The sequence below is a fragment of the Megalops cyprinoides genome, chromosome 2 (assembly GCF_013368585.1).
Source record: "Megalops cyprinoides isolate fMegCyp1 chromosome 2, fMegCyp1.pri, whole genome shotgun sequence".
Classification (NCBI taxonomy): Eukaryota; Metazoa; Chordata; class Actinopteri; order Elopiformes; family Megalopidae; genus Megalops; species Megalops cyprinoides.
The window spans coordinates 22,312,426-22,338,906 of NC_050584.1; the positions used below are offsets into that span (position 1 = coordinate 22,312,426).

Consider the following 26,481-nt stretch of genomic DNA (forward strand, 5'->3'; position numbering starts at 1 on the left):
CTTGCATGTCTCGAGCTTGAAAAATATACAAGTTTGTTAAACATGAGAGAGTGATACAACTCTCATTTGCTGTGGCTGAAACTCTCCCGCCTCTGCTTCTAATAAGATCTTATGCAAAAGATCGCATATAGAAACCTTGGAGATATTACAGCAATCAACACCAGCTAACAACTAACTGCCACTGTAGCATTGAGTGGCACTTGACCTTCAGGCTACATCACTTGACCTCAGAGGGGCTGGGGGCTTGGGGCTTGAATCCTTTGTAGAACACTACTACGGTATGCTGAAACAAGACACCTCAATTACCGCGGTGGGAGAGAATCAAGCTCTTAAACAGGGAAACTATCTGTCATGCTGTTAAGTCACCTGGGCACGAGCACACACCGAGGAAATAATGACAGAACGTAATGCAATGCACTTGCGGTAAAAAAGACGTGGGGAGAACTGCAGCCAGCAGCTGACAACTAGGGCAGAAACAGCCCCTTTAGAGCGCTGGTAATAACAGTACGAGAGGCTATGGTTAAGATGAGTACAGATATTGATGCAGCGTTTAAGTGAATCTCCCTGTCTCCGCACGCCCACCCCCCTCGCTCCGCATGCAGCGGCAGGCAGGCAGGGCTTAATTGTCAGGGGAAGCATTCGCCCCCCCCCATCTCGGCACCGCAGCGCCCTCGGTCCTGCCAAGGTGAGGCAGCTGAGCATGCCGCTGGTCGTCCATCAAGCTCCACCGGGCTTCTCCCGCGGCCTGCAGGCCGGCGGACAAATTGGTCCGGGTGACTGTGGAGGCAGCGCTGCCTGGGCCTGTGTGTCGTCCCTGCTGCAGGGGAGACAGCGGTGTCCGCAGGGTGAGAAACCCACCCCAAATTCGAAATGTCATTCCTGTTCATTAAATACTGCATAACACAGATTTATGCCTTTGGCTCATATCATACCATCTCTGTTTGCACCTTAGTATCAAAACACATCATACGTTTATTTACGGCAGTATAGCATAGTGGTGAGGCTTGTAACCAAAAGGTTGTGGGTTCAGTTCCTTGCTGGGGCACTGCTGCTGTGCCCTTGGGCAAGGTACTTAACCCAGAATCACCTCAGTATAAATGGATAGGTGCATAAATGGATAACATGAAAATTGTAACCTGTGTAAGTTGCTCTGTAAAAAAGCATTTGCTAAATGACAATAATGTAATGTAATTTACAAATAGGTAGCAATTCAGAAATATAGTCATATATTTCAACAATTCTGGATTAAAACTTTCCCAAATGTATAAGCCACTCTGGATCAGAGCATCTGCTAAATGACAATAATGTAATGTAAAATGAAATTGCTGCATTGTCAATGAGCAACATAAACATCTGTTGAAGTCCTATGATCTTGACCCAATCCTGTACCGGTTATGACTATAGGGCTATTTACTGCTCACATCTGCAGATGGCTTAAAGTTGAAGTAATAAAATCAGTCCCCCTGGTCCATCTCCTCTGGCCCATGGACGGAGACAAAAGGCCTGTAAGACGATCGGTGGAAGTGTGTAACACTCTGGGAATAGACTACTCAGGAGTGTTTATCTGCCAGACAGAATCTCATTCACCCAGGACACTTAAACAAAGCCCCTCTGATCACCAGAGGGCTCATTTAAATCCTTAAAAAACAGTCAGACGTCACTGTGATCTCTGCTTATTAAAGGGTCTCAGACGAAAGGCTGGGAGGCCACTGTGTCACCTGTCATGCAACTAATGTCCCCTCTATTGCTTTCAGTGTCACAAAGCCAAAATTCACCCAGAGCAATGACACTGGCGCAATGACAGTGGTGTGGTCACAGCACCCATTGCCCCCCCGAATCCGTCTGTGGTGACTCTGCCAGCCGGTAGTACCACGGACATGACCTCATCTGCCAAGATCACCTCGCCCAAATGGATTGTCCCCAGTCCTAATGGCTGCTTTCAGGTGCAGGGTATATCCTGTTAGGCTGCCAACACTGCGGTGTGGCACTGACAGCACCACAACCTTTATTTACACAATTACAGCAAGAGGTTTGGATGTCGGAATGAGTTTTTTACTTCCCCGTACAGCTTTAGACAGAGTGAGAAAAAAAAAAAAAAACATTAACAGAACCTAAAGGCCTGCTCTTAATAACAAACACCACCATCTGGGAACGAAGCATTCCGTCAGCCAAGAGCTGCGGTCAGATCCAATTAAATTCACAGACGAGCGATTAGACTGGACCGGAAAAATACATTCCTGCTAAGTTTAACACTGTCCCCCAGGGTGGAGCAGGGAGTCGGGGGGAGAGCGTAACATGGCCGTGTTCGCTACAGCAGTCCCATGCGCTCCAGTAACGGCTCACGCTCTCCCTCTCAAGCGCGCGTATCTGCTCAGCTGCATACAGATGTGAGGTACGGCGCCATTAGCCAGGACGCCACCTGTCATGAGAACGACACCTTCTGGCCACCACACCTGTCAGCACTCATCGCTCCCCGCTCTGGCGGAAGAAAGCGGCTCCCCCCACAGAACCTCAGCAGCTTGAATTATCCTCGCCCTTGGTCTCTCCCGCTCCCTTGCCCAGAGAGTAGATTGCGGCAGCAATTGCTCTCAGTGTCGACCCCGCCCGCTGAGCCTTTGCCCAACCCCAAGCGCCCCACAGCCACTACTGTCAAAACACACTGTGTTAGTGCTAATGCTAACTGTTCCAGCTGGGAGAGCAGGCCCTGCTCATGGAGCGGACCAGAGAGAGCAAGGTCTAAATCCAGAGAAAAGCAAAGGTAGAAAAAAGGCTATAGAAAAAGAAGGTGGCAAAGCCTTAGACCCAGAGCTACAGACAAACAGACCGACGAGGCCAACCTAATCGTTCACTGTGCTCAAGGGCACCAAGCGCTAGCTTTGTAAGTCCAGTACACTTGCCACACCCAACCAAACAATGCTGCTGAATTTTTCCACAAAACCTCAAAAACTCATTTCAGAAACAGAACTCTTTTCAAACTCAGAATACAAGTCAAAATCTGTTTGCCATTGTAATATATATCCAATTACACTCAGACTCTAACTGATAATAGAACAGCAAAACAACTGTGGTTTTTTTCAGGCAGCAAACTTTGGCAAGCTTTCATGGAAACATCGCAATGTACAATCCTTAAAACGGAAAACTGCGGCTAGTACATTGACCGTCAAGTGGAGATAGAAAGAACGTTATACAGTATATACATTACACCATACAACATGTCTCCCCAGTAAACCATCAGCTTCCTACCAAAGCAGCAGACAGTTCATACTGTAGTTCATACTAACATATACCTGCAGTTCATACCAGCAGTTTACACTGCTGCCCCCTAGAGGCCTGGGGGGTCCAAAGGGACTAAATAATAGAGGCGCTGTTCCACACATCCAGGTAGGACATCCACTCATGCAGGTCTTTCAGGGCGACCAGACACTGCTCCATTTGCATGACAGAAGGCTCTCTCTTCCGCCACCGCCACCCTCTCAGGGGCTGCCAGCAGCAGCCAGCCTGCATGTTTGAACACAGTGTTCAGATGGGGGTAATGGAGGGTGACCACACACACACTGAGACAGGGGGCATCAGATAACCTGCTTCCCTGAGGAGATTAAATGCTGGGAGGGCAGCAGCTACTTAACCTTCTACCTTTTTTTTCTGGAGCGAGGATAACGCAATTTGCACCAGGTCCGTTGAGCAGGGAACTGGATCCCTCCTCTGACACTCCCTCATCAGCTCCGTGCTCGTGTTTGCAGTCAGCTAGAGAAGGTACGCAAGCATTTGTGCGTGCGAAGGCAAACACACGGACACGCACTCGCCTCACGGACATGCCCCAACTTGCACGCGTCCACGCTGGGGGACACACGGACCCACGTGGCCTTGTGCACGCTGCATCACAAGCACGCACACCTGTCAAAACTCAACCTGTTGCTGAGATCCTGGGTGGGATGGCTTGTGCTTCTCAATCTGGCTCTTAAATTATAAATATTATTAAGCTCAGTGGGCCACTTTCCAATGTGAATAGAACAAAAGCAGTACATCGTTCTTTACAAAAATACCAATCAGAGGGTTTAGTAATTTTCTCCAAAACAGAGCTGTGAGACTCCCCTACACTAAAAGCACAATGGGCGTTAAAAGATCAACGCATTATTTCCCATGCCAACTGGGAAATACCTGAGACAACCTTGCAGAAAATTAATTATCAATAGCTGAGAGACAACTTGGAGCCTAGAGTTGTTGTTAATGAACATTTGCCTTGTTACGGTGGTACAACGTATCACATTCTAAAACTGAGAGAAACCATTCAGGAAGCTCCATGACCAAACTTCCTGTATGTAAAAAAGACTTCAGGATGGAAAAAAAACTGTAATGGCAGAGAACGGACAAAAAAGGGCTTATTAGGTCTAATTTCAAACCACATAAACTGTTGCTGTTGATCCCTCCAGAGATCCCATTATGATACTGGATGAAATGTGCAGCGTCCTGCAACTTTTAACATTCCCACAATGTCATACCAACCGAACCGCAAATGCTGCAGAGGGACCCCCCAGCCCCCTGAGGGGTAAGGGAGCTCACGTTCTCCCTCTAATCCGTGGTTTCCTAGACGCAGAGGGCGAAGGCGCTTAGGCCTAAAAATGCTCCATGGATGAAAACCCTGCATTTAACTGGAAGAGATTGAGCCCACGCCCAGCATCTCTAAGCACATCCAGATGTGCAGTACTGTGAAGCAGGGGGACAGAGGTGTCTGCTGCTCTTGCTCTGGTAGCTACTGCTCCTTCTGCCCCTGTTGTCACCAGACCTACTCTTCTTAGTCCTGCAGCAAGACGTTGCTTGCCCCTGCTGCTGCTCCTACAACTACTGCTACTGCTGCTCCTCCTGCTACTACACTGATGCTGCTGACTGCAATAATGACTACTACTCCGGCTCCTGTATGAATGTGCATGTGTGTGTATGTGAATGCACTGTACAGTGTGTAGGGACGAATGTGTGTATGTGTGCATGCCTGTGTGTGTGTGTGTGTGTGTCTGCATGCATCTGTGTGTGCGTATGCCTGAGCGTGCTGTAGAAAGTAAGGCCAGTCAGAGCGTCCTGCAGTACGGCTGTACTGAGCAGGCTGGACAGGGAGAGCAGGACGAAAGACGGAGCAGCTTGTATCTCTGCACCTCTAACAAAAGTGCGACATGCCACACACCATCAAGGGAAGAGGGTGGGCGGGGCAGGAGCAGAGGAAGAGGGGATGGTGGGGTAGGAGGTGGGGGAGAGAGGAAAGGGAGGGGCGGAGCAGAGGGAGAGGGTTAGGGGGATAGAAGGCAGGGGAGAGGGGTGGGTGGGGTAGATACTAGGGGAGAAGGGTGGTAGAGATGGGTAAGGGACTAAAGTTAGGGGAGAGGGGTGGGGGGATAGGAGGTTGCGGAGTGTGGAAAGGGTGAGGCAGGAGGTGATGGATATGGATGGCGGATGCATACGCAGCTGGGAGACTCCAGGCTGGCACTCCACCCTCTATGCGATCACGTCTTGGCCAGCACACACTGTGTACCCAGGCGTCCCGGTTGCTAGGCTGTCTCCGTCGGGTAAATATGACATCAGGGGCTGATTTCATCGCACTCCATAAATCATGCGGCCACAGCCGCCAGAAAAAAGCTAAATATGCACTCTTCTCTCTCTTCGCTGCCATGAACAAGCCCAATTCACCATTCACTCCCTCCCAAAATAAGCAGCATGTTTTTTTTTTACCATTGCACACACATCCTCAATTTGGGGAGTATTTCCTGGCACATGGCAACCTCCCCCCTTGCATTTGAATTCAAGCTGCAACACTGCGATTTGCATGCAAGAGTCAGTCACCCTTGCAAAACTGCGGGGAATGTCTGTCTGCTGTCACTGTCTGCTTGTAATAATAAACCCCAGAGGTTTTCAGCTGAATTTCAAATAGCTTCAGTGCAAACTCCAATTTGTTTTATCACCAATAACGAAAACACCCAGGACAGACTTCCATTTATGAAATGCATAGTATTTCAAAAAAGAAGAAGGCAACAGATTAACATTTCAATAAAGTGTGTTCAGATCAATAGTAATGATGTTTATAACACACTGTAATGTGATACTGGGATTCTGCTTCTGTGTGTATGGAAGCAACTATTTCAGTCAGGATCCAGGTAATAAATCTGGTAATGTCTGAAACACAGGGCTGAAACCAATATGTTCATAAGGACTCCTGCCCCAGTCCCCGCCCCCCCAACCTGTTTAGCCTGCTGCCTCCTCTGGACAGCAGTCGGGTTGGCTGTCTGTTAGTCGCAAGGCTCCTCTTTAGGGGTCACGGGGGGTCAAGTGCTCATCTCCATGGCTTGTGCTGAGGCTAAGGTGGGGCTGCTAATGAGATTTCACACCCCACCACCATCCCATCAGGGGATGTCTGGCAGGCTACCATTTCATTAGTGAACCTGAATTGATACAGTCTCTCATGCACACACACACACACACACACACATGCACAGACACACACACACACATCTATCCCCCACACATACACACACACAGACACAGACACAGACACACACACATGTGCAGACACACACACATCCATCTTCCGCACACTCACTCATACACACACATACACACACACATACAGCCACCCCCCAACACACACTCTCTCTCTCTCTCTCTCTCTCTCTCACACACTCACACACTCACACACCCATTTATAGACATGGAGGAACTTCATCAGTACGGTATGTATTGTGTGTATACTCTGAATATATATTCGTATTCAACCCTATTCTGAATACAAAACAGCCAGGGTCACTGAGGGTAGAACAGTCTGCCACTTCCAATACAGGTTTACATAAACATCAAGGTGAAATCTGATTGAGGCGAAGGGCTGGTGTTGTTTTGCTGATTTTATAATGGCTCTGTGTACTGTACTTGACTCACTCACATTGACTGCGGGAAATAAATCCCTTTCCACAGTATCCCTCCCTCCATCTCCACCTCTCACCCGGTCAGTCACTCTGATTTTTGTTTGTCTGTTTATCACAAATCTGTTCTGTTATAAAGTGCCCCGGAGTGTGAGTATTTGCTCCTATACAAAGACAGTGAAGTGGGTCAGATCATGTGGAGATGGTGTTTTGCGTGATTGCGTTGGGTGAGCTGTGGAAAGAGCTGAACTCTGGCATTATGACTGATCCCAGTCAGGGTGCGATGACCTCGCTGAGTCGGAAGTGCCCTGTCGTCTCCGATGCTGCTGAGAAGACGGCCGTAAATCACAGCGAGGCAGAGGGCCAGGCAGACAAGCGGATCACAGAGACAAAACGGAGCAGGCAGAATAACAGATCACAGAGGCACACTGAACCAGGCAGACAAGTAAAATACAGAGAGAGAAAAATAAAGAGCAAAAGCAGAGACTCTCTGGTAAGATTTTACTGAGAAAGCACTATGTCTACCACAATAAACCTGCTAAGTAATGATGAAGGCTTCATGAATCTTCAATGGCAGTGAGACTGTTCAGTTCTGACCGTAATCACTATCGACACGTGTGGGTTTACATTAACTGCCAAACAGTCAGAATCAAAACAAAGCTCAGACCAGCCTGTCACTGAATATCCGTGAGTTCAGTTATAAAGAGTGGACTCCTATGTCTAGGAAGAAATGGACTGTCATCTTATTTTAGAAAACAGGATTCCTTTGGTAACATAGATTGCTGTAACTAAGAAACCAGACAGCTCAAGTCCGCTGAATGAGCATAGCGTCGACGCTGGTCAGAAAACCGCGGGTGTGGGGAGGGTAGACGTCAATATCCCAAAAGGGTGGAGGCATGGGCAGGGGGAAAGGCAGTTGGGAAACGAATGATACACTTGCACCAAGAAACACAGACGTAGGGGGGATGACAAAGAAGGCGGACCAGATGCAGATTATTAAGAGAGATAGGGTACGGTTCTGATCATCGCAGGGCTGCCACGTCCCACAGCGTGAGCATAGCGATACCTACTACATGTCTGCAGGCTGTGATTAAACCTTGATGCACTCTAATCACAACAGCTGCTAATCGCTACACCTGGGCAGCTCTCTGTCTCTCTCCAACTCTCCAGCCGCTGCTCTGGGCCTCAAATACAGATACAGTACCAGTCAAAAGTTTGGACACAACTTTTATTCTTTATTTTTACCATTGTACACATTCTACAATTATGGTAACTATGAAATAACACAAATTGAATTATGCAGTGACCAAAAAGTATTAAACAAATCAAAACTAGCTTATATTTTAGATTCTTCAAAGTAAGCAAAAGATGTGTTAAAAAAATTGGAAAGAAATACATACATAGGCATCAACTTCAGTATTTATATTTGTCTAAGAAACTAATTTTAAGCATTTAAGCATGTCTTTAGGACGAAAGGTTTTGGAATGCATGTTTCCCATTATCTTAAACACGTGTGTCCAAACTTTTGTCCAGACTGGTACTGTATAAATGCCTCCATGTCCTTCACTGAAAAGGAGATATGGGAAAACTGGCATTTGCAACCAGACCATACCCCAGTGCATCATGGGAGAAATGCGTCTGACAGCTTATGAGACAGGGAGCGATCTGCAGGCAAGTCCTGCACATCCAGGACTGGATTATCCATCCGCTCAAATATTTAATTACAATTAATGGCCTCCAAAACACCATCGTGTAAGACCGGATTTATCAGCGCTCATGAATATTCATCCCAGCGTGAAAACCGACGTCAACTGTCGCGCTGGCAAATCCTGCCCTAACCCTAAAACATTTCTTGTCAGTGGTCATTGGAAAGGTCATATGAATATGTATTAGTGCTTATCCATGGTGTTTGTCTGGTGTGTGGTCTAGCACTTTAATTAAAGCCTGAATAATTTCCATCCAGCCATGGTGCATATTGTATGCTGATTGCTGAACATGAACTGATGTTCAGCATGGTCATTTTTACATCCTCTGACCATCCAAAGTCAGAGATGAGCAGAAAACATGAGAAGATGTCCCCAAGAGGCCAGCAGGTCATTCCATAGGTGACCAGAAACTATTAAGACCCGTAATTCTGCAACACAAAGTACCATTTCAGCCCTCTTTATAGCTATTACAAATTTGCTAAAAGGTTGTTGCTATTGCTGGGGAAAATAAACATGTGTAAGCTTAAGCTGTACATGAAATTAACAATTAAGATTTAAGTGTGACAAGTGCTTATGAGTGACAATAATTCTTGTATGCACCTATGAGCTTTGAGTCAACTATCACGATGAAAATTTTCATCAGCATTACATTCAGTTTTTTGTAGACAAGAAGGACTAGCAATGAATGAAAAATCACCATCCACCCAACTTTATCTGCTTGTCTTTTTGGCTGAATTCTGTTCAGATCCATCGACCCTCATATTATGTGGACCTGGGTAACAGCAAGTTCAATAAATGGAATGAGCCAACCTGATGGTTTGAGTATCAGTGAATTAACACAGGATCTGTAAAGCAATGATTCAAAAAACTGTCCTAAACTTCCTGCTGTGGGTTTCTGCAAAAAGCGATGTGAGAGTCACAGAAGCAGGACCACAGTGATTTGGAAGAAACCTGGAAAGTGACTTGGTAGCAACTACCAACGAATGTGTATATTGTGGAATAATGCTCTGTTCTTTAAAAGCTTAGCAAGGGATAAGGCTTATCAAGCAGCAAGCTTGCACACAGCAGGCTAATAAACGTAGCCATGTCCTGGGGTGGTGACACATACAGTGCTACAGTATGTTTGCCTCTGTTTCACCCCCCCAGCTCGAGTCATCCCCCTGGTTCCAACGACCAAAACTGTATGGTGTGCAAGGTAAACACAAGATTTTCAAGCATTCTAGGCATTTGCCATGCTCTTTAGATCACTCTCGACTGTCACTGATGAGATTAGGGCATGTAATAAAGACTTAAATCTTAGAGCTCAGATCTAAGCATTATCATGAATGGGTCACTAGATTACTTCAGGTCTTCAGCGCTGAGGATTACTAAAAGATTAGCAAACCTCCCTCATGTGGCCAGTGGACCACTGTAACAGGAAGAGTGCTCCCTCCTGCAGCATGGGGCTGGGGCTGGGGCTGGGGTTGGGGGGGGGGGGGGGGGGGGGGGGGCTACGATTACATCACTGTGTTCCCATGTGTGACTCATCACCCCTGTCTCCACCTGGCATCCCCGGCAATCCCACACGCCACTCAGCAGAACACACTCAGACATCCGTATAAATCAAGCAGCAGACACAAAAACACCGTGTCATCTCCGAAACTTGGCCGACCCCTCCCCTCTGGTACAATCTCCCGTCTACTGGCTCAAAAATGCTTCAGTGAAATCCTCTGTGTGCCGGGCCAAACAGCCATTGCCAAAGCCAGGAACCAAGCACTTTTGTTTATTAAATTAAGAATGCGTACATCTTTTCTTGCGCTCTGAAAAACACACACTTGGAGAATAATCATAAGACAAGCATGCAACCACAGATTTTGAAGGAGGACTGCCAACTGCAGCAGGAAGTAACTTCCAACATATTCCTCTGAGTGTCTTGCTGATACTCCATACACTGTTTACCCTGAACAGAACTGTGTGCCTTTTCTGTCCTAAGTCAACACCAAATTCTTTGCATGCTGATAACTAATCTTTTACTATGCTGAGATCCACATGTCTGAGGATTATTTGGCCCTAAATAAAAGTGTGATTTATTTGCATTTGTCCCAGAAACATTAATGGTGCAGCCTTCAAAAACAAATTCTCACACAGGACAAAATATGTCTGTTATGAGAGTGGGGAAGAATCGCAGCTGTGGAAGAATATTTGCTCATCCAAGTGAAAAAGCAATAAAAATACACAAATCATTACAGCATACACAAGAAAATCATAAAGCACATTTCCCTGACTTCATCCTGAAATTACAACCCTTCAGTCTGACATGTTGATATTTGCCATTTTGCTCTCATGTACTCTGAGTCACTAAGTCAACATTGTGTGCTATTTGTTCCACATTATTTATATTTATGCTCAGTCATTTAGCCAACATTCTGATCCAGAGCAGCTTACATTGCAAGCATCTTACACTGCATGGGGACTAGGCAAATGAACTGCAGTGTTGGTACGACAATTGTTTGTAACACAACTGAAACCGCGTTGAGGTACAACACAACGCTAATAAAAACTTACTGTTATGCACACATTCCATAGAGAAGGGGCAGACATGCAGTGAGCCAAATATAGGAGAGCTACAAAAGCCATCGCGGGCTTGGCCAGTAATCAATAACCTGCAGCGTTAACGACGTTAGCGCTGGGTAACTTCAAACCTCCGGCTGTCGGACCGTACGAGCCAATCAAACGACAAACCGCGGAGTCGTTGATTGCAAAGCTCGCTCCTGAACCCAAAGTGAGAGATGGAAATTGGAAATAAAAAGAGAGAAAATGAAAGGGGGATATGGCAAAAGGTGCCGAGTTAGCCAATGGCCAGCCGGTGGACACGAGCCGATCAAACAGCGCCAGCTTGCAGCGGAATCGCATCCAGAGAGCTCTGAAAAGGTGAAACACTAAAGGCATGTTGCATCACAGCACACAGCCCGCAGACAGCAGACTGGCAGGTACGGTAACGCAGCTGTGCTGGAATATACGGTGGGGCAAACAAGGAGATTACAGAGTGCGGAACAGCAGACAGGTTAATACGGCTTTATTGCAGCGTGCGGGGCTGTTATCGCACTCGGGCAGAAAACAACGGGCACTACCATACATTTAGAAATGAAAAACAATAATGGAAACAGTAATTCTGCCCTTAGAGATCGTTAGACATTACGTGCACGTCAGCCTAATGTATGCTGTTCTTAAAGATAATTGTGAGGCACTACAGAATTGCTCAAATGATTACTGTCATATGCCGATATTTTAGCACTGAATTAGCCCCATTTACTTTGTTACTTGTTCTTCTGCAGCCATGTTTCTGTTGTTCTGTTTCTCCTGTGATTTTTGTTGAATGTATTTAACATATTTTTATCGATTCCGTAGTCTTCACAGCCTAGTTGATCTGGATAGTAGCATCTGCAGAATGACATTACTGAAGACACACACACGGGCTGTCTAAGTCACACACCATTGAACATTCTAAAGTGAATGTGTTTTGCTTTCCATCAGAAAAAGAGAGGGGCAAATTTCTCTACGCAAGAGACTATCTCTGCGTACCCATTAGCAGGGTGCCATGTGTTGGGCCTGTGTCTCCTGTGTGTCTGTGCACTTTGTCCAAGAGCGCAGGCAGTGTATGCAGTGTGCCAGCCTCAAGGCCCTGCCCTTTGCCTCTCTGTGTTATGAGAGGTCACCTGACTACCACACGGCACTCCCATGACACCAGCAGCGGGCAGCATCCCCACAAAGTGGGCGGGGGTGCCAGGTGACACGGGAGGCATCCTCTTGACAAAAAGTCAATGCAGCGAACCCGTCTCAAAAGAAAAGAGCACATTATTGGCATTTCATTTTGGCAGCTGTGGCCCAGGGCCTCGCCCCTTCTCTGGTAACAGCTGCTGGAGCTTAGGAACGCCCATCACCGTGCACTTAAAATATACAATAAATGGCACTGAACATACTCAAAGGCTCAAAATGTGTGCAACTAACACCCCACTGTGCTGTAGCGAGTATTTTCCTGGGTGTGTCATCTCAGTCCAGTAAAAGGGAGCTAAACCACAGGTGCATGCCACAACCATAATGGATTTTTGAAGTAAATTCTTTTTCTGCTATGTTCATCCAGCTACACTGGAAAATAAACCCCCTGCATTATCTGAGATGACATCTTGTTTATTTGATGTTTTTTTTTCCTCATGTGGAATGTACAGAAAGGCTCCAGAAAGGCCTTGTGTGAAAAATGAACACTGCAGAGGCTTTAATACTGCCATAGCAGCATGCGTGGCCGGGTCGGGTGGGATGAGGAATGATGGGGGTTATGACTGGGAGATGGAAAGCCAGTTAGGGCATTTCCAGGCCAGAGGAAGGGGAGCAGAGACAGGCGAGGGTGGGTGGAGGGGACTGGATTTCACAGGCCTGCAGGAGGGGCAGTGTTCCCAGCGTGGGGTAGGTCAGGCTTTCCAGACAGAGGTGAGGAGAGGTTCCCCAGAACTGGGATTGGGATACAGGGGTGAAAAGTAGTGGGGACAGAGAGAGGGTGGTCAGGATGTGGGGGGGTACTCACCATCGAAGTTCCTGTACTGAGCATTCAGGGAAGCCTGCAGGGATCGCCCCGCCTCCTTGACCAGACCCTCGAACTCGCGGCGGCTCAGGTTGGAGAGGCTTTCCTCCATCTCGCTGGTGCAGCAGGTGTATCCCTGAGAGCAGATCCTCAAGTGCTCACCTAGAGAGGGGAAGAACAGCGAGGACAGGGGGACATGAGCTCCTTTATCAAACCTCACAAAATCCACCTGTGACTGCTGATATTCAGAATGTACTCTCTACAGCTGGACTGCTCTTGTCTCTGTAAGTGCAATTTTCTTAAATGAAATCTATGACCAAACTACATATAGAGACTGAAAGAGAGAGAGGAGGGGCCCTAAAGTTCATTCTTTTTTTTTGTTTCTCTTCTAGCCACTAGGAACAGCAAAACACAGTGATATTGATATTACATTAATTTTTCTTCACCAAGCAATAATCACATTTTACAAAATATCAATACAATTATATTTTGCAAGACATTAATTTACAAAGCTTTAATGGGAGCTTTCCGAAGCCTCTTCCAGGTTGGCTGGAGAAGAGGACACTAGACCTGGTTCTTTCCTTACTCCCAAACCCAGGAAACACAGCACAGAGCCCTGCAGAATGCAGCCAAATCACAAGAGCCATTGTCTGACAAACCCCGAACACGTTCAGTGGCATGACATTGCACGCAGGGCTCTGCAGCGCGACTCGAGAACATGTTGGAACTCATTCTGCATTGGCAGAGCGTTCACTGATAGCCCCGACACGGAGCGGTGAGGGAACGGCCCCTCTGCGGCCCGCGCGTTACCCCGGGTCAGCCCCGGGCGGCGGCAAAGCGCCAGCCCTTTCTGCGATTCGCAAACAAGCTGCCTGCATCCGCTGTCTCCACGGCGGGTGAGGAATTGGAGCATGGGATGGTACCGTATGCATTTTTTATGACTTCTGACTTTAGGGGAAAGCATGCAGGAGGGGTTCTGTTTATTACCCCCAAATTCACACCAAGGAATGAATCCCTCTTGACATTTTTCGGTGAAATATCGTGGATTTATACAGAGAAATCTGGCTTAATTAAGAAACAAACTTACACTGGTTTAGTAATGTTTTAAATTTTCTTTTTTACGTGTGTGCAGCAATTTCAGAATGCTTCAGGGAATCACCTTGTCATCTTGTCAGGTTCGCATATTCCTCTAAACCAACAGAAGCGTTTAAACGATATGAGCAAACAACACTTGTGCCAATTTGTTCCTATCAGTCATATCAAAAAGCACAGCATGTGCTTTGTCAGTTTGATTGCATGTACAGCAACACCCACTCTCCTTTGTCACACTTCGCACTGTACAAACAACATCCATTAAAGTTGCTCTCCATCGCGCGAGTCGGAGCATCAAGCTCTTTTTAAATTATATTTTCACTTTGAGGCGACGATAAGCTTTAAAAGTGAAACATCAAACAGGCTCGTTCGACGTGATTTATTACACGGGGCAAAGCATGGAAACTTGTAAAACCTGAACAGAGGCATTTCTATTAGGATCACATTTCGTATCTCACTTGTGGCGGCGCAGCTGACGGAGGTAAAAGCGCTTAAATCTCATTAAACATCTCATCAAATCGCCGCGGAGCGAACGGCTCCGGCGGGATAGCGAGAGGAACGCGCTGCGTCCCCGAGGGCGAGCGACGCGCTTAGCCTGATTTTTAGCTAGCGGCTTGCACCTCAACGGCTGCTAAGTAGGTGTGAAGACTAAGACGTACACTTGGGCGGACTGACTGAGACACACACACCAGAGCAGAGATTACCAGAAAATGTTATCTCTAATATCAGCGCGACACAGGCCATATAAAACTGTACTCTAGCCACATGCTGTGAGATGCTTTGCAGTAGCATCGAAAAGTAACCCTGGGATGCATCATGCTTGGCTAACTCAGTGAACTGGCAGATCTTTGAACAAAATTTTGTAACATAATGTTGTAATAATATACTTCGTTCTTCCAGGGATAGGGGTGGGTAGGTCTGCCAGGTTGCCTGTCACATTGCTCTGGACCCAATACCCTGGGACCTAACCGAGTTACTCAGATAGCATCTGATACACAATACTCCCAGTGGTGTTTACGTCTTGGTGCACTGTGGGACTTGTAGTGTGAAAAAAGTCACAGTAGAGTATGTATCGGACGCGTCTCGTCCCATGCTTTTACGAGGGATCAGAGGGTGTCCTTGCTGTGGTGACAAGCTTAAATGTGTAAACGGTGATTACTAAATGTTGGGTGGAAATGAGGAAAAATTAAAAAGTAAAATGCGTAAAATGATTCATTTATTTTTATTTCCTGTCCTGACGATTTGTATCCCTTACCACTACTGTTGTTTTTGCTAACGAGTATGACAGCTTTTCATGAGCAATGTTTAATAGCATGCTAATTGCATAAATCCTACCTCAGTCATACCACATACTGACGCAGGACACAAGCTGTTTCCCCTCACTCAGTTATAAGCAACGCACACGCAAGTCAGGAGATTCCCCCTCCCCGCCATAAAGCTGTACTAATTAAGTATGATACAGCTGTGCCTGCCATCCACAGCCCCATTCTCTGTGAAACATACAATGATTCAGCTTTTAAGGAGGTTAGCCTTAGTTGGAAACAACAAAATTGAAAAAGGAGACAACATAGGTAAGCAGGACACATCCCACCTCACCCTCCTCATGTCAATCTCATCAAAAGCACCATGCCTATTAACAAACCCTCCTTCAGACTCTCCCTTAGAGTGGTGTCTGCTTTGCTGATGCCAACAACTCATGCACTTTACTACTCAGAATCAGAATCTGCACAAAAGCAGCGGCACATCGGAAAGGGGAACTGCAGCTTTGTCCTTACATGGGACAGGGGGACCGCCTCACTGCCTCTTTGGTCCCCAGCACCATCGAGCTGCTCTCCCAGCCTTCCACTTCCCACATCCAAGAGCTCAAGGTGAGGTCAAGACAGGGAAAAAAACCTGAGGTGCTTGAAAAAATGCATCCTATAGGTTGAACCAGTACTGATCCAGCTTAATAGAATCTACCATGTATGTGGAAGCAGTTTGGCCAGAGGTTAGAGAACTAGTCTGGTTTGAATCCAAAGTCAGATACTGCTCTTGTACCTCTAAGCACGGTGCACCAAACTCACCAGTTTAATTCTGAACTCAAGTAAGTGAAAATGAACATGAAATACATTCATTTGAATGTGAAAAAAAATAAAAACTGGGGAATAAAGAAACTCAAAACATTCCACTCATTTATCTTCAGAGAGGTGCAGCCATTGTTGTCACGGCAGCCTGTGTTTGTTCCTCAGACAGAATGAGGGAATGTTGTTGCTTTGTCTTTGTTAAATCGATAAAAGCTGCAGCTGCACCCACTAAATACCAGTGTAGGACACAATAAATAAACTGAACAACAGGATAACGGCAAGCCTGAGTGCAAAGGTATCGAAATAATGAAGACAAATGGGTAGATGCAAGGCCTTCCCACAAAACCAACAGATCCCGCTAACTAACGCTCCATTCAAAGCAGTGCGTGTTCATCAGTGTAACCCAGCCTGACCCCACAGAGCAAAACAGCAGGCTGTCTGAGGCACGTACTCCACTCCACTCTGACACTGGAAGCCTAACATTTGGCTTCTCCTCTGTCCTTGTGTATCAAGGACACTGTTCAGCTCCCTCTCTGGCTCGTTTGCAATCTGTCGGATGCAGGACAGTTACACTAAATACCTGGGAACTATGCCATCCTGCCACAGGGCTCCTCACCAGCCGGTTAAAAGGACAGCAGAGGTAAGCCGTCTGCTGTGTTGTCACCGCGAGAAAAGTGTGATGACAGAACACTCCCATCCCAGCCACGAACAGCGATGGAGGACGTGGGACTATTCTGGGACCATCTGACTGTCGCGAAGCTTTCATACTGGGATTAGTACGGAAATCATGCCGCTTCCATATTTCCAGATTTTCCAAAGTATCTGAGGTGACTGTCTCAATAAATCTTGTAAATCAGATCATTGTGGACATTAGTTGGGACCTGTGCCATTTTTTTTTTAGCTACCAAGCCCCACTCCAATTATCCGGTCCAACAATTTAATCTGTGAAGGACTTTGGTGTAATTGCTAAATGCCATATAATTTTACAGGGGACACTCCCAGCTACAGAGAGAATGAACATTCCATTTGGAGATGACATCAGCACAGCTTGGTTTTCACTGTCACGTGTGGAATGAATTCAGAATTTGTGACAGATGGAGACTGTGTCTAATGCAGACATTCCCTTGGTGTTGACCCATGCCAGGGTACAAGGAAAACCTAACCCCTCCCTGCCCTTTTTTAATCTCTCTGTTTTTCTCTCAGTCTGTGACCCTCTCTTTCTCTTTGTCAGTACAATTTACAGGTTGGAAAGTAGTTCAGATTTCACCACGATCCCCCCCAACAATCCTTGTATTCAACCCTATTTAAAGGTAAGTTGGGAGTGATGGGTATGGACTACTTTCCAACTTGTAAATTGCACTGACATAGAGAAGGAGAGTGGCAGACAGAGAAAGAGAAACAGACAGAGATTGAAAAGGGTCTGATTATCTTCATTTCAGGCTTTGGAGAGCAGGGATAGGGAGTGTTTTACTGCAGACTTACAGATGCAGGCAGAGAGCACCTGGAGTCAGCTTGGATCTGGATGCATCTGTTGATGAGGTTTGAGAGGCACGTACTCCATGACAGATTTCACCAGCAGATGCCACCCATCAACCCCTGACATGAACGCTCTGTGCAGAAGCCCGCCACTCGGACGCACGCTCAGCTCTACACTCTGGGGAATTCGACAAGACGGAGCTGAAATTCCCGTTAATTATCCTAAATTCAAGGAGGCTAGGGGAGAGAGTATTTCACCTGTCAGCACCAGGGAGAGTCCTCCAGGCTCTGTTTGTAGTTCTTTACACTCGATTGCGCACTTTCACTGGCCTCTAACCCTCGCCCTCATCTCATCTGACAGTCATTGAGGGCTCCAGTCTCTCCAGCCCCCATGAAGGCAGCCCAGATGAAAACGTGGAGTCCCGTGTGCTCAGTGGAGCATTACCTGCAGACCTGGCCTTTCTCATACAGCTAACCCTTCCAACACAGGCAGATCACTTAATCAGAGAGGTTTGGCTCGTCTGTCACACCACTGGAAAAGAGGCTTGTTTTCCTCTGCCATCTCCGTGGGGACAGGTTTTAAAGTGCTTACTTAGCGTCCCTTCCATGGTCTCCACTGCTTCCTCCTCTTTGACAGTTAAGACATCTAATCAGTAATGACTGCATCCGATCATTAACTTATCAAAACTCTCCTGAGAGGCAGGCTCCCGTTTAAGAATAATTGAGGGAAAAAAAGCGAAGTGGTGGACTGATAAAGTCACCCAGCTACCCAGCTTTACAGCTGTGTGACCCACAGAAAGGCAGAGAAAGCAGATTTGACATTAATTTGTGTGTCTGCATGTAAGTGTGTGTGTAGGCATCGAATGAAGGTACCCTTGATGGGGAAGCACCATTATCTCTAAAGAAATGGAAAAACTGATGTACATTGGCAAGCTGATGATCAAATTCATGGGCCCTTTGCCACATATGATCTGTCACACCTTAGGTTCCAATTAAAAGTTTGATTCAAGTCTCACTGTTAGATATGTAAGATATTTTAGATCAAAACATTTGGATGTCTGTGAAAAAGAACTTCTTTTTAATTATCTTTTTTTATCATCATCAATGGTAATGCTGTATGTTTAACAATAATTGCGTTAGAATAAAGGATCCTGTTCTGAGGTATGGTGTTAGAAATAATGGACTGTACAGACATAGTCATGAGTTTTCCTCCATGAGTAAGATCATAGAAATAAAGGATTGTGGGATTTTAAGATTCAGAGCCATCGCTGAAGATGGACAGTTAAACACCTTGTTTTTCTTTTTTACTCTTACTTAATTGCCAAATTTAGCTTCTTTTTTCAGGGTGGTGCTGTTATGTAAATGTAGCTACAATGGAACATTTTGTAATATAAAAACTGTGCATTCTTGTTACTGTATTTAGCTGCCAAACGTAGCTGTGACAGATAACCAGCAAATCTAAAAAAGGAAACTTTTTAAAATGATTTGTGCCTCACAAAGACTCATTTCCATTCAGTTTTCATCAGCAAACACAATAAATCTGTTGCCCAGTAACGGGTAGTTCTTAGGCGCTAATCTCCCGATGCCTCTCTGGGAATTAAAGCCTTATCTCCCCGTCAGTTTTTTTGGCCAATGCTCATCTCGCTGGTGTGGTTTTGCATATGCAAGTGGCCCATTAGCAAAACAGTGTGTTCAGGACAATCTCTGCTGGAATCTCTTTCCAAATACAGTATGGAACCAAGAATGCCAAATTAAAGCTCCTTACTTTTTTTTCTCCTCACAGCAGCACTAAATGACCCCTGATTACCATGTGGATGCTGGGATAGGGAGATCATTCAGCTGGTAGTTCATGTCCACTGATTGTAGGTAAAGCAAGCACCCAATCAGGCCCATGCACAGACATTAGGGAGGGTAGGGGCTCAAATTTTTAAAAAAGGGCATTGTTCAGAAGTGGTTGATCTGGCAGGAAAGGGTGATCCCTGGTGTCCTGATCTTCTCATCCATCATCCAGTGTGACCTCTTGTCGTAAGTGCCACAAGCCAAAGGCTACTGCTTACGCAGTTACTGCAAACGTCATCGCTGGGTTCAGAATAGAAAAAAATCAAATTAATTTAGGGGTTAGGCTTAGGATTCGAGATTCAGATGTAGTCTTAACATGATGACATTGTCGCTTATGTAAGATGTGCGTACAATATCCCTCAACCAGAGACCAATGGCAAGAGCTCCATCCTACAGTCAGAGTCTTGTCAGTATATGTCACTGCTGGGTGGATCAGACAATCTGACAAACACTTGAGCAGGGGCAATCCCAATCCTTGTTGCTACGACCAGAATTCCCTAAGTCACCATGGTGACTCATGACTAGGACCTGTGGCCTCTTGCCATCTTACTTTCATCTCTCCTGCTTGCATGGGACATATGACTAACATCAAAATCAAAGACTCCCAGGCACAGACAGACAGATGCAAAAATGAAATCAATAGCAAGCACACATTCCACAAACTGACACACACAAGAGCCTAGGGCCAGCAAGAATGGCAGAACCAGCACATCCCAAACACTAAACACTATGCTGACACTCGAATAACCTCCTGAGGTTATTCCAATGACCTATGCAACCAGTCATTATGACCTTATGCATGAGATATCCCAGTCCCATCCAAAACTGATTGGATCATCCCTGTATCACATGCTTCACAGTATGTTCTGCTCTGATTGGATGGCAATGTTTTGCTCAGATTTCAGCAGCTTACTTGAACCTGAAAAAGCGCTGTTAATAAATGATAGATAAGTCTAAATCCCTTAAACTTCTGCCCTGGCCTAGTGGGCACAAGCACCTGTATTGTTATGATCTCTCAAACCCAGCCTATTTCTGCTGTCTCTGAATAAAAAACATACCCAAACAGCTGGCCTGACTGCCCTGCCCTAGTTATTACTCTCTCTATAAATAGTGGCTGAGTCCTTACCTGGCATGGGGAGGTAATCCTGGTGCCGTGCTAGTTTGTGTTTATTTTAAAGGCTTTGAAGTACATCAACAAATGACAATGTGATCAATAGGAAATTGGAGCATTAGATTTGTTTTCGCTTTACCAGTAGAATCTATTCTCAAGCAGGATCATCTTACAGAGGGGTCAAATCGTCAAGGTGGCCCAACCAGAGAAGGGCACAAAGCACCAATAAATGACCAATGACTTGATCATACACTTTTCACCTCCCGGGCTAGGGAGCACACAGACACAGAGTATTGTCAAATATGGTGATGCAGTTCCTTTTGTGGACATTCTCATGAGCCAAGAAAGAAGGCCGAGCTGAGTGGCAGAGCCGGGAAGGAGAGGGGTTAGAGAGGCCAGAGTTCAACAGCGCCTGCTGCTCTCCATATCTATGTGTCAGAGAGAGAAACTATTGACACCGCAAGGCCTCAACCATGACCTCTCACCCTCCCTTAACCACACCCCCAGTCCAGGGGTCACCACACAGGTACAAGAAAGGAAAAACAGAGGGAGGGCAGGGCAAGGCAAGGATGGACAGGGGTAGAGGGTAAGGATGCAGTAGTCAATTATATGAATGACAACACAGCACAGTGCAAGCTGAGGGGTGGCAATGAAGCTAGCGTAGGCTAATGGGTGGTCTTATTCCCAGTCACTGCAAACACTAGTGCTCTGTGGGACCCAACAGCGACTGAATGATGCTGCATATTAGGAAAGTGACAGAGGAGAGGGTTTCCTTTCAAACAGGAGACAAAGAGTAGAAAAGAAAAGAAAAGAAAAGGGGGGGCGGGTGGATTAAGCCCCTGTGACAGTGGTCTAACGTTCTGCCTGCCTCTCTGCAGCCCTTTCAGGTACTGACACCGCTGTCAATCACTGCCACCGAAAACTCGCAGGCGACGCCCCCTCGCAAAATAAGATTTACGTTTCAGCTTAGACACCTATAATTTGGGCCAAGATCAAAAGGGCCAGCACGTCTGTGTTTATCTCACTCTTTTCTGTCTTCCCTCGCCTGGGGGGTCAGAAAGTTTTCACCCCTGCTTCACTCAAAATGCATAACTGGATCCTGAAATTCCCTACATTCACTTGGCTTTCCATTTCCTCACATTTCTGCCATGATTTAAGGCTCACCAAAACTCCCAAATCTCCAAAAAAACAGTTTTGAGTCATCAGTAGTCTTTCACCTTTCTTTTTTTGTAGTCATTTGTCATGGGCCTGGGACAAAAACTCAATGGTTACACCCCTCCCAACAGCTGCCACAGTAAGCCACATGGTCCCACCCCCTCTCCCCTCTGTCCAGGTATGGCGATGATCTTGCCTCAAAGAGCTGATCCAGGATCTGATAACTTAATCCTAATCCCAACACCACTCGTTTTGTACACAAGAGTAAACCTGATCCGCTGACTGTGTTTGGGGGCACGATCCGTCTGTACAACCCTCACCAGCACTTTGGGCAGGCTAAAGGAGAATGCATTCTCAGCATGAACAGGTTTATCTAACTAGCAGTGCTAGGGGCTTTGCTCATATTGTCCTTGCTAAAAATGCATGCTCACTGGTACAGTTTTACACCAGTAAGACAACAAAAGCAATAAACACATTGAGTCATATTCTCCATATTACTGCATGTAAATGACAAAATAGCTTGTGTTTATGTAACAAAATGTCACTGTGCATTATTAGCTCTGTATAATTTCTGCATTCCTTCTTCTGGCATGCAGATAAAAGGGTATGTAAAAAAAAGCCAAACAGAATGAAGAATTAGAAACAATCTCACAGCACAATATGTCATGGGATTTCATTATAATACCCAATGTCCTTCTTCTCCTTCTGCCCAGTTCTCCTGCAGATCCATGAACTCAAGGTTCTTTTTGTGACAAAACACACGCATCTCTTGCACTTGGCTGAGAATGCCAGAGCGTGTCTGAACAGGTGCGCGAGGAGTAGTCCAGGGCCTGGGGAGCGATGGGACACTCCTAATTCTCTGAGCTTCTGTTCGGCTAACCCCCAGGGACACCAAGTACCGCCTGAGCCAGCATCGTGCACAGACCAGGAGCCCGAAGGCTGCTTCTGCCAAACCTCCAGCCAGTTCCCCCCACAGCTAAATATAAGAGAGATTAGACAGCTGATCTGAAGCCAACTCAGCACTGAGGCCGAACAAAAGCTAAGTTGAGCTCTCACGTAAAGCACAAGAAATAGATTATTTTAATTAAACCAAAGAGTTAATGACAAAATTACTGAATGGCTAGGAAAATCATATCAATCATAATCGATTAATTAAAACCTCTCTAATGACACAGGCTCCAGAAAGTCTGAAGACATCATAAGCGTGTATCGTTATTTCACTTTCTTTGCATCAATACCCCCATAATATGTAACAAAATATAGCAGACAGCAATTAGAAAAAAACCAATTTTGTGTACAGATCTTATCTTATTGAAGGCTCTACATTTAGAACTGGGTCATATTACAATGTACATGAAGGCTGATTCCACCCATTAGTGAGAGTCAAAGAAGGGTACCATACCCAAAGTGTACCATTTCTGAACCCACACGTTTCTGATGCCAGGACAAGCACTGGAACCACACTCTCACTGAGCCAGTGGTACTGCCCTTCCCATCCATTACAAAACACAACAAAACCGACGGCGTCAATAAAGCAGATGAGCTCCATTCAGACAATATACACACATAATTCCCATCATAAAGATGTCAGGCGAGGACAGACACTCAGCCTCCGCCCCCACACACACAATAATGTCACAGAGATTGAGTGCAGGACCCACTTCAGTGTTAGTTTTAAGGACAGATTGCTACATTGCTTGATAGTCCATATTCATCAAACAGGCCACACGAGAATGAACCTATCCCCACTCAATAACTATACCTCCTTTGTCTGTCTCTCTCTCTCTCTCTCTCTCTCTCTCTCACTCCCATACACACACACACACATACATATACATATATGTTAAAGCACATACAGTATTAATTTAGGGAAAGACTACGCTTCTCATCCTATTTTTTTATGTTTGCGTGTCACCATTCCATGCAAAATTGGGTCAAATATTCACCCATCTTGCTATACTTGCCTTTGACACTCAGTTACTGTGGCTGAGCTGCTGTTGACATGAGAAACAACCGCTAATGACACACTGCTGCTACACACACAGATTACTGTAGGACGATGAGCGATCTGACCTTACGGGCAGGTGAGGAGATGTTTCCCTTGTTATTTGAGTTGACTAACCTGTAGTTTGCCTTTCAGTGTTCGCAGGCGGCTTGTGACTGAGGCAAGGTGAGATGTAAGCTCTACATTCTGCCGTCGCTGTGCTCTGTTTACTCCAGAGATTTTCTCAGGGGCAAAGATGCATACAGTACAGCTGTGAGGTTGTACTGCTGCATCTTTTCCTGGACCCAGCCTCCACTGTGTTTGTTCTTATGGGGATTGGATTAAGCTGCATACTGGCTCCCTACTCTTCCCCAACAGTTTCTCCAGTTTATGAACATGTTCTGTACAATGACAAATCATTGTGCTACTACATGTCCAAGCCCTTGAACAAAACTTAAATATAGCAAAACCTGCACGTTGTTGCATATTTATGTGGGCAGCACAGCAAAGAAATTGGATATGCAGTATTGAATGTCATTCCGCAAAGTGCTACCAGTTATTATTTAGTAGAAATATCCAAGTATGACTCAGATCAAGAGACATACGCATATAAATATTTTTAAAATGGCAAAGGATTTCTGAGTGCATTATATTTGCACATGAAACGGGGCATATCCCTGTGTTCTAACAGATAATGCACAAGACTGGGGAGACAGTGTGACACTTACTCCCCTGCTTCTTTTGAAACCTCTTTAATGCAATGCTGAAAGAAAGCTATTTGCAGATGTCTTTGAAATCAGATGCCTCTAAATCTACAGCATAAAACAACAGTACTTTCGCCCTCCCTACCTGTGCCTACCAGCTTCTAACCCCCCCCCCCATCTTCTCCCTCTATCCTTTGCCTTCTTTCTCCCTCCTCTCTCTCTCTCTCCCCCATATCGCTACCTCTGCCCCCAATCCATGTAGCCATAATTGGCACCCACCTTTGCAGTGTGACTCCTTGTCCCCCCCTTTCAGGCCCAGCACTGGCTGAAAGTGGGATGCAGGAAGTTTTCCAGCTGAACATCTTTTTAGCTCCCCTGACTGTTGACACCCCCCCCCAGGGCCCATAAAGCCATCCCCTCGAGCAGTAAACATGATTGATGGCCAACCTATAGCCGCTTTCTTTATGTGACACGAGAGACTACATCAAAGTGTGCCCGGCGCGCTCTATAAAACATGAAATGTGCAGTTTAATTTATTTCTTTTCATTCCCCCCCCCCCCCCCCCCCTTTTTTTTGCGTGTTAGTCAAGTGCAACTTCTTTTTTCGTTCTATCCACCACAGCCATCCAAGCTGGGAGATCTGCCTGCAACCTGCTCTTAAAATATCACCTGTCACAGATTTCTAACTCACATGGCCTGCCTCTGCTTACCTTTGGAGAAAAAAATATTGAAATACACCATCCTATTATAGCCACGGAAACAGTCTTGCATGACATATATATGTTCCACCGATGAATAATTTCTCTGAAATAGGGGAGTCTGGGAATCCCTCCACTCTAAGGTCCTGATCTTGTCAGGCGGTGTAATTTGAAGGCTTTTAGCTGCTTTGTATTGAGAAAAGAGCAGAGCCACTTTTATATCTAAAATAATCATCTTACTCTTGGACAGCAATGAAAGTACACTTCCTGAAGTGCAAATGTCTCTGTAGCAGTAAGCTAATGCTTTGGAGTAACACGAAAATGAACATGTGATCATGATTCTTCCTAATATGGCTCAACCGCATGTAATATCAAAAACTGCTTTTTTTTCAACATCTTGCACTTTACTTGGCATAACCAGATGGCATCAAATAAGTATTTTGAGAGTATGTCCATGCTTACACAAGTCTAACTCTAAGAATAGATTATTGCCTCTTTGGGCACGCCTGCCAGAGTTAGTTGTAGGTGCCCGTAATGTAATTCTGTGTAATCTATGTAATTTCATCAAGTAGTTAAAACCCAATGCCTGAGAAAACCAGTGTTTTTCTCCCCATTAGTTTTAGCAGTTACCAAGACGATACGTGTGTGAGCCCCTGTAGGCCTCATGGTGGTTGGTTTAGTGTTCCTGGAGGTATTTTTAGTCTGGTGCATGGTTAAAATTCTGCTCTTGGTTTCTGCCATGCCTCCCTCCCCCCTTGCCTCTACGGACCACTCTGTGAAGAATTGGCCTCGTGAAGGAAGAGTCTGAAAATCCTGGCTTCAGGCTGGACAGCATCGGTGGCCTCAGTGTCAGGGAGGCCCGGTTTTACCTCAGGCTGGGGTCTTTGAGATGCGCAGATAGGACTCAAGCTCCATCCCAAAATGCCCCCTCCCTTCCCCAGAAATCCCACACCTCCCAATCTCCTCTCACAACCCCCTGCAGTAGTATCATTCACCACCAAAGCATACAAAATGCAACAGCATATAAATTCAGACAAAAACAGAAATTCGCAAAGGAGCAGGTAGAAATGATTAAACACTGTTCATCTCCCTTCTTGCTGAATAACATGTATGTGTATCAATCAAGCATCTCTTCTATTCACTGGAGGTAGTGTTTTTTTCTCAGGGCCCTTTCAGAATTTCATCTACACAACCCCCAGT

General features: G+C 45.8%; 1 protein-coding gene across 1 annotated transcript in view; it reads right to left on the reverse strand.

Annotated features, from left to right (window-relative positions):
- gpc1a (glypican 1a) overlaps positions 1-26,481 on the reverse strand; it is a 70,953-nt gene that overhangs the window by 22,902 nt on the left and 21,570 nt on the right. The window contains exon 2 of the mRNA XM_036521494.1: positions 13,164-13,322. Within this exon, the coding sequence (XP_036377387.1) occupies positions 13,164-13,322 (159 nt within the window). The remainder of the gene's footprint in view (positions 1-13,163; positions 13,323-26,481) is intronic.